At 45.7% G+C, this 13,880-nt stretch overlaps 1 protein-coding gene and 1 long non-coding RNA gene across 3 annotated transcripts in view; one reads left to right on the top strand and one right to left on the bottom strand.

The window, feature by feature from the left end:
- Window positions 1–277: 277 nt before the first annotated feature.
- On the bottom strand, window positions 278–4,364 carry LOC307242779. Its single transcript, XR_013844602.1, has 3 exons — window positions 4,022–4,364; window positions 1,743–1,825; window positions 278–601 (listed from the first exon to the last, which is right to left on the bottom strand). It is a non-coding gene; the product is annotated as an uncharacterized lncRNA (long non-coding RNA).
- Window positions 4,365–6,998: 2,634 nt separating this feature from the next.
- Window positions 6,999–13,880, top strand: part of fktn (fukutin) — an 18,488-nt gene continuing 11,606 nt past the window's right edge. Inside the window, exons 1-5 of one of the 2 annotated variants that reach the window (XM_080018391.1) lie at window positions 6,999–7,208; window positions 10,087–10,134; window positions 10,242–10,433; window positions 10,624–10,785; window positions 10,896–11,026. In XM_080018391.1, coding sequence (XP_079874517.1) covers window positions 7,107–7,208; window positions 10,087–10,134; window positions 10,242–10,433; window positions 10,624–10,785; window positions 10,896–11,026 — 635 coding nt within the window. In that variant the 5' untranslated portion in view covers window positions 6,999–7,106. Of the gene's footprint in view, window positions 7,209–9,022; window positions 9,328–10,086; window positions 10,135–10,241; window positions 10,434–10,623; window positions 10,786–10,895; window positions 11,027–13,880 lie in introns of those variants that run through there. The other variant, XM_080018392.1, reaches the window with a different exon arrangement.

The raw sequence follows: 13,880 nt of genomic DNA, 5'->3' as shown, positions 1-13,880 counted from the left end.
TGATTAGTCATAACGGAGCTGCATACTTCTAAGATTTGTTTTACTAGTAACATGTTACATAATTTGGCAAGTAACTAGTAATCTGTAACTAGTAATACACTATCTAGCAATGTATAACCAGTAACTAGTAATCAAGTAACTAGTAATCTGTGACGAGTAATACAGTTACTAGTAACACAGTAACTAGTCATGTATAACCAGTAACGAGTAATCTGTAACTAGTAATCCAGTAATCTACTTCTGGCGGCGGCAGCGGTAGCAGCAGACGCAGCGTCGAGGCTCCGCCTCCTCAGGCACTTCCTGCACTGTATAGGGGGGCGGGGCCTGCGGACCCTTGTCTCCACCCCCTGCTGTAGTGCCATAGGGGTTGCCGAGGGCGACGGGGTTGCCGAGCACCAGGCTGCCATCGCCGTTAGCAACGTCGCTACGTAGCTTAGCGCGCGGGATGGTCACATGACTGTATGGGTTGTCCAAGGAGACGTTGATGGCTGACATTTTGGAAGGTGGAGAGAAGGGGGTGCGGCCTCTCAGGGCGTGGCTGCTCCTCAATTGGTCTGGAGGCGGGGTCGCCTGGTTGCTGTGGCGACGACAGATCTGTCGACTGAAGGGGAAATTAAATATGAAATGATGACATAAAAAAGAACAGTAAATATAATAAGTTTAAAAAAGTACAATCATGATACTTCAGAGTAACTTCTTTATGAGTAAATACAACTGTGTGTGTTTACAACCCTGTTCGAGAAGAAGGATACGCCCTCAGGACACTACGAGGACACTAGCTAGGGAGCGGGGAAGGAAATTTAACGATAATAAATATATGAAGAAACATGTCTCCTAGTTCCTAAACTGTCTCCTAGTTCCTAGACTGTCTCCTAGACTTTAGGAGACTGCCTGTCTGTTCCTACATGGGGTGATCCCATCCCCAGTGGACGGAAACCAGGTGTAAATGCAAGACTTAGAACTGTCCACTTATAACTGTCCACTCACAGCTGTCCACTCACAGCTGTCCAGTCTGTCCTTCAATTATCTGGACACTTTGTGGGTGTGTTGCCGGGGAAGTGCAATGTCCAGTTTGGTGCAGTTTGGACATACGACGTGCAATATGAAGGAAATTAAAGAAACTGAGTTTATCTGGATGTTTAACTTGTGTTTGTTCTTGTGACAGTCGCTGCCACTTCCACCATCTGACATGTTTTCAGCTGGTTATTATTATGGTTATATTATGTCATAAATGCAAATAAATGAGAATACATAAATGAGAACAAATGAATGACAATAAAGGAGAATAAATAAATGAGAATAACTAAATAAGAATAAAAAATGAGAATAAATACAAAATAATAAATAAATGAGAATAAATAAATATGAAAAAAATAAGAATAAAAAATAAGAATTAATAAATAATAACTAGAAATAAATACGAATAAATAAATACAGATCAATAAATGAGGATAAATAAATGAGAACAAATAAGAAAAAAATAAATACAAATAAATAAATAAGAATAAATAAATGAGAAGAAATAAGAATATATAAATAAGAAGAAATAAATCAGAATAAATACATAAGAATAAATAAATAACAAATAAATAAGAATAAATTAGAACAAATAAAAATAAGAAGAAACAAGAATTAATAAGAGGAAATAAATAAGTTATAAGTAAATAATATATTTTTTCTTTCTGTCGGTTATTTCGTATAAATGTAAAATTTTAATAAAAATATTTGAGTTAACAACTCACCTTTATATCCTCCTGTCCTCCCTTCCTCCCTTCCGTCCTTCCGTCCTTCCCTCCGTTCACCAACTTTTCAATCTTTCTCTTTTCTAAAGAAAGAGAAAACACTGTGAAAGAAGGAAGGGGGCTTGTACCAGGGATTCTACGGCTTTCTCTTCTTTCTTTTCACTTGTCCACTCACAGCTGTCCACTTAGAACTGTCCACTGACAGCTGTTCACTCACTGCTGTCCACTGACAGCTGTCCACTCACAACTCTCAACTCACAACTCTCCACTCACTGCTGTCCACTTAGAACTGTCCACTCACCGCTGTCCACTCACTGCTGTCCACTTAGAACTGTCCACTCACCGCTGTCCACTCACTGCTGTCCACTTAGAACTGTCCACTCACTGCTGTCCACTCACTGCTGTCCACTCACAGCTGTCCACTCACAACTCTCAACTCACAACTGTCCACTCACAGCTGTCCACTCACTGCTGTCCACTTAGAATTGTCCACTCACAGCTGTCCACTTAGAACTGTCCACTCACAGTTGTCCACTTAGAACTGTCCATTCACAGCTGTCCACTTAGAACTGTCCACTCACAGCTGTCCACTCACAGCTGTCCACTTAGAACTGTCCACTCATTGCTGTCCAGTGACAGATCTCCACTTAGAACTGTCCACTCACAGCTGCCCACTCACAGCTGTCCACCCACAGCTGTCCACTTAGAACTGTCCACTCACTGCTGTCCACTCACTGCTGTCCACTCACTGCTGTCCACTCACTGCTGTCCACTCACAGCTGTCCACTCACAACTCTCAACTCACAGCTTTCCACTCACTGCTGTCCACTTAGAACTGTCCACTCACAGCTGTCCACTTAGAACTGTCCACTCACAGTTGTCCACTTAGAACTGTCCATTCACAGCTGTCCACTTAGAACTGTCCACTCACAGCTGTCCACTCACAGCTGTCCACTTAGAACTGTCCACTCATTGCTGTCCACTGACAGATCTCCACTTAGAACTGTCCACTCACAGCTGTCCACTTAGAACTGTCCACTCACAGTTGTCCACTTAGAACTGTCCATTCACAGCTGTCCACTTAGAACTGTCCACTCACAGCTGTCCACTCACAGCTGTCCACTTAGAACTGTCCACTCATTGCTGTCCACTGACAGATCTCCACTTAGAACTGTCCACTCACAGCTGCCCACTCACAGCTGTCCACCCACAGCTGTCCACTTAGAACTGTCCACTCACAGCTGTCCCCTCATTGCTGTCCACTCACTGCTGTCCACTCACTGCTGTCCACTCACTGCTGTCCACTCACAGCTCTCCACTCAGGGCTTTCACCTTGGGATCGGATCACCCAACCCATGTTAATTCCAGGTGTAAACAGGGTCTGTCTGTCTCTCTGTCTGTCTGTCTGTCCTTCAATTATCTGGACACTTTGTGGGTGTGTTGCCGGGGACGTGCAATGTCCAGTTTGGTGCAGTTTGGACATATGACATGTGCAATATGAAGGAAATTAAAGAAACTGAGTTTATCTGGATGTTTAACTTGTGTTTGTTCTTGTGACAGTCGCTGCCACTTCTACCATCTGACATGTTTTCAGCTGGTTATTATTATGGTTATATTATGTCATAAATGCAAATAAATGAGAATAAATAAATGAGAATAAATAAAGGAGAATATATAAATGAGAATATATAAATGAGAATAAATGGATGAGAAAAAATGAGAATAAATACATGAGAATAAATACAAAATACAATTACTTAGCACCACCTTGCAGTATTTATTGTTACACCAATGTTGTTGTTACACTAATCTCTGTCGCAATGTAGCTTGAATGTTATTCTCCCTTGTAAGTCGCTTTGGATAAAAGCGTCTGATAAATGACTAAATGTAAACGTAAATGTAAATAAATAAGAATAAGAATAAATAAATGACAATAACTAAATAAGAATAAAAAATGAGAATAAATAAAAAATAATACATAAATGAGAATAAATAAATATGAAAAAAATAAGAATAAAAAATAAGAATTAATAAATAATAACTAGAAATAAATACAAATAAATAAATACAGATCAATAAATGAGGATAAATAAATGAGAATAAAAAAGAAAAAAATTAATACAAATAAATAAATAAGAATAAATAAATGAGAAGAACTAAGAATTAATAAGAGGAAATAAATAAGTAATAAGTAAATAATACATTTTTTCTTTCTGTCGTTTCTGGTTATTTCGTATAAATGTAAAATTTTAATAAAAATCTTTGAGTTAACAACTCACCTTTATATCCTTCCTTTCTTCCGTCCCCCCCTCCTTCCTTCCTTCCGTTCACCAACTTTTCAATCTTTCTCTTTTCCAAAGAAAGAGAAAACACCGTGAAAGAAGGAACGGGGCTTGTACCAGGGATTCTATGGCTTTCTCTTCTTTCTTTTCACCTGTTTCGGTGCAGGTTAGGGATTTCCGATTTCTCTGGTAATTAGAATAAAAGAAAACTATCAAACTTTTCAAAGTATGAAACGAAGGAGTTGTTGTAACTATTACTATTATTATTATTATTATTATTATTATTATTATTATTATTATTATTATTATTATTATTATTATTCCTTCTCTCGCTCCGCTGTTTCTCTTCCTTCTCTTCGTCGCTCTTGCACTTTCCGTCCAGGTGTGTCCGAGGCCACGCCCCCTTTCTGACGTCACGCGTGCCCCCGGATATTCATTCTTCCTTTTTTCTGTCTCTTTTTAAACCGGTTTGTTCTCGTGCCGCACCCTGCGGGTTTCGGTCCAACCGGATCACACGCATTCCGGTAGGGAGGGGGAGAGAGTATAAATACTCTGTATGTATGTATATATACAGTATATACAGTATATATATACAGGATATACAGTATATATATATATATATATATATATATATATATATATATATATATATATATATACTGTGCATATACTGTATAATATATACATTTTCTTATAATAAAGTGATAGTTGATATTCATTCCACTAGAAAGATAGAACATCATTTAGAATGATTTCATGTGCTTAGTTCTTGAGAAACACGTGTTTTTCTTTCCAAATCAAGGCTGGATATCCTAACAATGACAGAGCCATCAGTGCTGAACAAATACAAAATCAAGGGCATGGTGAGCTGAAAATGGAACGGTGGCTGGAGACACGCAGACTTGTCCACAACAACCACTGGAACTGGCTTCATTCTCACCTCATGTACTTTGTTCTCAACGTGAGGAATGAACATGAAAGTGGAATTGGAATGAGTGACGACCATGTTTAAAGAAGAAGGTACCCTGCTGCTCTCATTCAACAATGGGTGATTGAACAACATGTTATTTCAACATTGGACTGGATTGGAATGTTGTTTCACTCCATGGACAAAAGTTCCTTCAACAATAAATGGAAAGTCAAGTTATATACGTCTCTTTAAAATGATGCCATGCCTGACGCACAACCCTGACTGTGGACATCTGTTGCACCAGCATTGACTAGCGTCCAACTCTACCCTAATCGTGTTCATCCTCCTCCCTCACCATGAACATTTCAGCATCTCCACCTCTGCACCGCCAGCTCCACCTCCAGACTGTTCAACATACCTGTCTCACCACCACCCCGTAGACCCTCCCTTTCACTCTTCCTGGGCGCTTCTGTCACAAATCACTCTTGACACTCTTCTCCACCCACTCCACCCTGCCTGCACTCGCTTCTTCACCTCTCTCCAGGCTCTCCTCAACCTCCTCCACCTCTCCAGGCTCTCCTCAACGTACTCCACCTCTCCAGGTTCTCCTCAACGTACTCCACCTCTCCAAGACACAAGGCACCTCCTTCTGACCTTCTCAACACTTCTTCCTCAACATTGTCAAAGCAACCATCCCATCTGTAGTGATCATATCTGAACACCACCTCCTGAACCCAGCTTCCACTACTCCATCCCATAACTTCACCTTGATCCCTCTGTGGTCACGGCAGCTCTGCACATCGTCCTTCTTCTTCAACATGGCTTCCAGTTAAAAACTCCACTGTCATTGCTCCTCAACATCTGCCTGTCTCCACATCGTTCCGCTTTCCACCTTCTTCATCCTCCACCCTCTTCATCGCTGCCGTTGCTCCGTCCTCACTGATGCATCTCCTTCCTCCATCACCCTCCTGCTGCAACTCCTTCCTCCGTCACCCTCCTGCTGCACCTCCTTCCTCCATCACCCTCCTGCTGCAACTCCTTCCTCCGTCACCCTCCTGCTGCGCCTCCTTCCTCCGTCACCCTCCTGCTGCGCCTCCTTCCCAGCTCCATCCCTCCGTTGAGCCGACAGGAACGAGTCCTTTTCTCCTTCCTTAGTGTCCATCCTCTCATACAACTCACCAAAATGTTCCTGAGCCACCTCTCTCCTCGCCATACGGTGCATCTCCTTGTAGAAATATATACTCTTCATCCATATATATATATATATATATATATATATATATACATACATACATACATACATACATACATACATACATACATACATACATATATATATATATATATATATATATATAAAAATCATAAATAAATATATATATGTATAAAAAAAGTTAAAGTATTTCCAGAAGACAATTGAATGAAACAAAGCACAGCATATTAAACATCATAAATATATTAAACACTTCTGAAGACAACTGACACGCACCACAGTAAGTTCTACAAAATAAAAAAAACTGTCATAATTGATAGACATTCCAGAGCCATAGGAACCCACCCACAGCTGCAAACAACATCCCATCATAGAATGACACTGTCACCGGGCGGAAGGAATGAGCCTCTGCAGAGACAAAGCACACCCAAACATTGAACTTTATTGAAGGGTCGAGGACCCTGGACCCCATGTATTGCTGGCTGCAGCTAGATTTATTATTATTATTATTATGATTATTATGATTATTATGATTATTATTGTTATTGTTATTATTATTATTATTTTTTTTTTTGTTGTAATCATTGTTTTTTTTTTTTTTCAAATTATTATTATTTGAGAGCAGAGTTTCAACATGGAACAAACCAATAAAACACGTCAGTATGTATTGATTTGGTTGTAAATGTATATGACTCTGACGCCGTTTTTACTTAAACTTTTTTTTAATCCGAAAATATAAATATAAATAAATCATAAATAAATATAGCGTTTAAAATAAGGCTCGGCGGCTCTTATTTTGAAGGACACATAACCCGGTAGTTGTCGTGGCCAGACTTCCGGAAGGGGGCGGCTGTTGACAGGAAATGAAAGAAGAGCTTTGATTTTTACAGTGCGGCGCGCGCCCCCGGTCCCCGCCAGTGTGACCGGAAGTGAGGCCGAACAACGACAAACAACCGGAAATGCCCCGAATGAGCAGGAGCGTCGTGATCGCGCTGCTCGTGACCGCGAGTTGCGCGTTCCTGCTGTTCCAGCTGCAGAACCACCGGAAGCACGCGTCCGCGGTGAGCGCACGCACGCGCAATGTCTCCTAGCTCCTAGACCGTCTCCTAGCTCCTAAAGCGTCTCCTAGCTCCTCGACCATCTCCTAGCTCCTTGACTCTCTCCCAGCTCCTAGACCGTCTCCTAGCTCCTTGACTCTCTCCTAGCTCCTAGACCGTCTCCTAGCTCCTAGACCGTCTCCTAGCTCCTAGACCGTCTCCTAGCTCCTAGACCGTCTCCTAGCTCTTAGACCGTCTCCTAGCTCCTAGACCGTCTCCTAGCTCTTAGACCATCTCCTAGCTCCTAGACCGTCTCCTAGCTCTGAGACCGTCTCCTAGCTCCTTGACTCTCTCCTAGCTCTTAGACCGTCTCCTTGCTCCTTGACTCTCTCCTAGCTCCTAGACCGTCTCCTAGCTCTTAGACCGTCTCCTAGCTCCTTGACTCTTTCCTAGCTCCTAGACTGTCTCCTAGTTTCCAGACAGTCTCCTAGCTCCTAAAGCGTCTCCTAGCTTCCGACCATCTCCTAGCTCTTAGACCGTCTCCTAGCTCCTAGACGTCTCCTAGCTCTTAGACCGTCTCCTAGCTCCTTGACTCTCTCCTAGCTCCTAGACCGTCTCCTAGCTCTTAGACGGTCTCCTAGCTCCTAGACCGTCTCCTAGCTCTGAGACCGTCTCCTAGCTCCTTGACTCTCTCCTAGCTCCTAGACCGTCTCCTAGCTCTTAGACCGTCTCCTAGCTCCTTGACTCTTTCCTAGCTCCTAGACCGTCTCCTAGCTCCTTGACTCTCTCCCAGCTCTTAGACCGTCTCCTTGCTCCTTGACTCTCTCCTAGCTCCTAGACCGTCTCCTAGCTCCTTGACTCTCTCCCAGCTCCTAGACCGTCTCCTAGCTCTGAGACCGTCTCCTAGCTCCTTGACTCTCTCCTAGCTCCTAGACCGTCTCCTAGCTCTTAGACCGTCTCCTAGCTCCTTGACTCTCTCCCAGCTCTTAGACCGTCTCCTTGCTCCTTGACTCTCTCCTAGCTCCTAGACCGTCTCCTAGCTCTTAGACTGTCTCCTAGCTCCTAGATCGGGGGTATTGTATTGGAATGAGAGAGGTCCAGTTAGAACCTGGTTGTGATTCAGAACCATGGACCTGGATGTAGAAGTGGTCGTATCCACGTCTGACAAACTGTCAAATCCAATAAGAAAATTACAAATAATTCAACAGTATTTTTTTTGTTTTCCTATTGAACTGGAGGGATTATAAATAATAAGTACTGTTATAATAAATACATGTTAATAAGTCAATAAATAAATAAGGGCTTCTTCTGAACAATGTGCATCTTGCTTCAGGCAGCTTGAAGCTGGTTGCGTGGTCCTGGAACGCACAACGTCATCAGGACAAACTGTCGTCCCTGTTCTGTCGCTTTCAACTCAGTTGTTTCAGGTGTGAAGTGGTTTCAACCAGAAAAGACACAACATCTATCTTCTTCTCATTTTCTCAAAGAGAGAACATGGTGTTGCCTTCTGGCTCTGCAGCGGTGCCGAGAAAGCTGCTGTTTACCTTGGGAGGGACCAGAAGCGCTGCACCACCTCGCCTTTGCTGCACCACCTGACAGCATGTGCATCCACTTCTTTGAGGAATTCCCTGAGCATGTGACACTGATGGGGAAAGGACGCCCTGAGGAAGTGAATCGTTCTCATCGCTGTGTTCATTCACTTCAGCGCCCTCCTCCGACAGGGTGGAGCTCAGGAGCGATGGATGAATCATGCAGCGTTAAGGGACGAGCTCAGGGTTGTCCTCTTCCCTTCTTGCCACAGCTCCTTCCTCTCTCCCGACCACAGCGGGGGCTCCACCTGTGCTTCTTGAAACCAGCTGTTTGGGCTCCATCCCCCTGTTGGCTAGCATCTCCTTTATGGTCAGGTGGTGTCCTCTCCTCTTGGACCAGTCTGAAGGGGTGAAGCACCTAACAGGTCTTTAAAGAACTCCTCCTTCTCCTGGTTGTAGAATCTGCCATAAACGAACAGCTGAGCACCGTCAGACACATCAGTGGACTCACCTCCAGCTGAGCCTCCGCCCAGAGCCTGATGAACGGCTTCATCCAGTTGTGCGAGCACATCCTGGGTTTCAGCTTTCTTTTGGTGCTGATGATGCTGACGGAGGTATTTGCTTCATTTGTTCACAAAACTCTTCTTTTTGTTTCAGCTCCCGCACTCATGCACTCCTTGACAAGCTCTCCGTCAGTAAATGTTTCTTGACGTTGAGCCAACACTCAAGCGACTTAGAGGGAACATTGCTGAGTGTGGTTGGGCAGTGAATGGATGTGTTGGGCTCTTAGATCCTTTATTTCCTGTTCCCTCACTTCTGATTGGAGCAGGTATGTTTGCTCAAAAGATTTGTGCTTTGTCTCATAGATTACAGCTTTTAGTAATGGCACCGATCTGGGAACATGTGACATCTACTGGTTTCCAAGCGCCCATGGGAAGAGGTTGTGGGAAGTCTACCTTTCTCTTTTCAGAGCACGCCGTGTGAAATGCCACCTCACCTATTTCTCCGACTCTGGTCTTGTTTCACCACCGTGTGTCCCTCGCCTGTTTTGATTGGCTGAGCAGCGTCACGTGACATGATTTACAATGCACGCAATTGCTCTTGAGTTTCCTGGGTCACTAACCCACTGCCGTAAAGGCTAAAAAAGCTGCGTCAGTTATAATAGAAACGCGCCGTCAAAATGTATTAATTTCTAGACTGTCTCCTTACCCCTAGAATGTTCTCTAGCTCCTAAACTGTCTCCTAGCTCCTGGACTGTGTCCTCACACCTAGCTCAGAGATCATCTCCTAGCTCCTAGATTGTCTCCTAGTTCCTTATCATGTTATTATTGTTTATGTTTTTAATCATTTGCTTGTTTTTTTCTTTGAAACAGATGCACGTTCTGGGACAAAATGGCCGCCGGACCCACAACGCTCAGTGGGTATGCCCATCTTGATGCTCAACGTCTCCTAGCTAGGAGACATCTGTCTGTCCCAGTCCCCGCTAGGACACATGGATGCTAAGCTAACGCAAGATCCCTCTGTGCAGCATGCTGTAAAGCGCTTCCTTGGTGTGGTCCGTCGCCTGGCACTTCCTGCCTTCCTTGCTGACCCAGCGGCACTTCAGCTCATTACCCAGGATGCATCGCCACGGCGACAGGAAGTGGCCGGCTGCAGCTTCCTGTGCACCGGTCGCCGGGCGACCGCCTTCGCCGCCATCGCAGGAAACTGGAAATACGACGTGAGTTTGGCTAATGCTAATGGGTTTCAGTCTGTTTCTACGCACTGAGGGTAGAGCTAGCGCCATGCTAACCCTCGTGACAATGTAGCCGTTGGCGTCTCAATGGTTTAAGGTGCTAACTGGCTAGCAAGGCTAAAAGATACAAATATCTTGAAGCAAACCGGCTATATCCATCTTGTCCTTCCATTAGCACGCGGCGGTCACGCTAGCCGCCGCACAGAGTGGCCTGGAGGTCGTGCACGTACGCGGGCGCGACCCGCGGCTTGTCGTTCTGGGCGGCGAGGACGACCTGGCGGGAGCCGCCATACCCCTCCACTTCCTGTTCCGCTCAGAGCGCGGACACATTGTTCAGGTAGTGGTGGGACATTAGCCTCTAGTGTTAACAGCTAGCAGCTAAGTCTGAAGCTCCATGTTTGAGGATATGGCTAAGCTAGCTGAAGATAATGCTCTCTCTCTCTGTAGCTGGTGTTGTTGTACCAGAGGGGGCGGGACTTCCTGTGGCACGGCCCCCTGCGCCTACAGAGGACCCACGACCGTGGCTTAGCCCCCCCGGGACTACTACAATATGGCCGCCACGCGGGGGCGTACGAGAGGTACGAGCCATGAGGAGAGAGAGCTAGCACTAGCTAGTTAGCATGGATACTTCCTGACGTGTTCTTTTCATGTTGTTTATTGTTTGTTTACATTTACTGTTCACTGTTTATGTTTACTGTTTATGTTTAGCTAATTACCTAGCTAACTAACTGAAACTAACTGATTACTAAAACGTAATGCAGTTAGTGAATAGAATAGTATCAATAAAATAAAATAAAAATTAAATAAGACTCAAAAAGAAAATACAAAGTGGGGGTACAAAATAGAAGGGAATAGAGTTGTGTATATGGGAAAGGCTATTTGTATATACAGATATGTGCAGCAAAGTGCATGTGAATAAAGTGAGTTTGGAGATATACAGTACAGTATACAACAGTACGGCACCGCAATACAGTAACACCCAACAGAACAGAAATACAGGACAGTATGCAGTAACCCAGAACAGTGATACAGTATGCAGTACAGTATACTACATACAGTACAGTCAGGCAGTGGGGCCTATGTGTGTGTCTCAGTGAGGACCCCTGGTGAGGTCAGCATTGACAGTTCTTATGGCTTGAGGAAGAAACTCCGTCTCAGTCTCTCTGTTCTCGTTGTGTGACTGTGGAGGCTCTTCCCCGACCGCAGCAGCTGGAACAGTCCGTTGTTGGGGTGGTGAGGATCCTTCATGATCCTGCGGGCTCTGCTACTACACCTCCTGGTGTATAAGTCCTGCAGGGAGGGGAGGGTAGTTCCAGTGGTACGTTCAGCTGAAGGCAGCACCCTCTGCAGGGTTGGCCTGTCCTGAGCAGTACAGCTCCCAAACCAGGCAGTGATGTTGCCTGTCAGGATGCTCTCCACTGCTCCAGAGTAGAAGGACTTGAGGATCCTCACCGAGACCCAGAATTTCCTCAGCTGCCTGAGTTGATAAAGACGCTGCTTGCCTTTCTCAGCAGAGTGTCTGTTTGTAAAGTCTATGTTAAGTCCTCTGTGATGTGGACTCCCAGGTACTTGAAGCTGCTCACCCTGTCAACAGAAGTCCCATTAATCACCAACGGCGCGTGCGTCCTTGGTTGTAATCCTCTCCTAAAGTCCACAATCAGCTCCTTCGTTTTGCTGACGTTCAGGTGGAGGCGGTTGTCCTGGCACCAGAGTGACAGGTCAGTCACCTCCTCGCGGTAGGCCTTCTCATCGTCGTCAGTGATCAGGCCCACCACGATGGTGTTGTCATGATGGGGTTGGAGCTGGACCTGGCCACACAGTCATGTGTGTACAGGGAGTACAGTAGGGGGCTGAGGACGCAGCCCGTGGGGACTCTGTGTTCAGGGTGAGGGAGCTGGACATGTGCCTCAACACCCTAACCACCTGGGGCCGGGCTGAGAGGAAGTCCAGGATCCAGGCACACAGCGGAGTGTTCAGTCCTTTCTCCCACAGCTTGACAGCCAGTTTGGTGGGGACTATAGTATTGAAAGCTGAACTATAGTCGATGAACAGCAATCTCACAGAGGCCCCCCTTCCAGCCATCCAGGTGCGTGAGCGTGGTGTGCAGTACGTGGGAGACCGCATTGTCTGTGGATCTGTGCGTGCGGTACGCAAACTGCAGCGGGTCCAAGGTGCGGGGGAGGGAGGCGCAGATGTAATCCTTAATCAGCCCTCGAAACACTTCATGACCACCGAGGTGAGGGCCACCGGACGGTAGTCATTCAGGCCGGCTGGAGAGGTGATCTTCAGGACAGCAATGACCTCTTGAAGCAGGACGGGACCACCAACTCGGCCAGCGAGGCATTGAATATCCAAGTGAACACCGGGGCTAGCTGGTTTGCACAGGACTTTAGTACTCACCCAGATATGCTATCTGAGCCCACAGCTTTCCTGGTGTTCACACGCATCAGAGCCCTCCTGACGCCATGCTCAGACACAGAGTGCGCGGTCATCCCGAGCGGTGTTATTGCCAGGCTCAAACCGCGCAAAAAAGGAGTTCAGTTCGTTGGCCAGGGAGGCATCCATACTCTTGGCTGGGGAGGGGCTGCACTCGTAGTTAGTAATAGTCCGCAGCTCCTGCCTCAAGTGTCAGGTGTCCCGTTGCTCCATCTGTCGCTCCACTCTGTCCCTATACATTCGTTTAGTGTCCTTCACCGTGAACAATGCTATCTGCTTACATAGCTATAAAGCACGTAGCTACTTCCGTAAACTCGCTGACGTTCCTGGAACTTGGTTGGAACATGTCCCAGTCTACGTCAGTAAGAGTGTCCTGAAGCACGGCTTCTGATTGGTCTGACCACCTATTTACGTCCCTCGTCACTACTAGTCCACGCGCGATGCACAGCTTGTAAACAGGAAGTAACGAAATAGCGGAATGATCTGATTTCCCCAAAGCAGGAAGCGAGACGGTCTTGTATCCGTTCTTGTACGGTTTGTAGCAGTGGTCCAAAGTTCTATCTCCCCTGGTGGCACACGTGATGTGTTGATGGAAATGAGGCAGAACTTTTTTAAGGTTTGCCTTGTTAAAGTCCACAGTCACCACCACAGCCACGTCAGGATGTTTGTTCTGAAGTCTGTACAACACATCATACAGGTCAGATAGTGCTGTGTCGGTGTCCACTTGCGGTGGAATATAAAAGGCTGTAATGATGACCGTGCTGAATTCCTGGGGGAGGTAGAATGGACGGCATGAAATGGTCAGCTGTTCCAGGTTGCCGAGCAGGAGCGGGGGAGAGTCTTGATGTTGTTGGAGTTACACCAGCGGCTGTTTATCATGAGGCAGACACCTCCACCCTTGGATTTACCGACTCCTCCGACCTGTCAGTGTGGAACACGGAGAAGGACTCAGCTGGGCGAATGGCTTCATCCGGCACCACTGGGTTCAGCCATGTC

Source organism: Zeus faber, assembly GCF_960531495.2.
Source record: "Zeus faber genome assembly, chromosome: 17".
Classification (NCBI taxonomy): Eukaryota; Metazoa; Chordata; class Actinopteri; order Zeiformes; family Zeidae; genus Zeus; species Zeus faber.
This window is presented reverse-complemented; position numbering and strand designations above follow the sequence as displayed.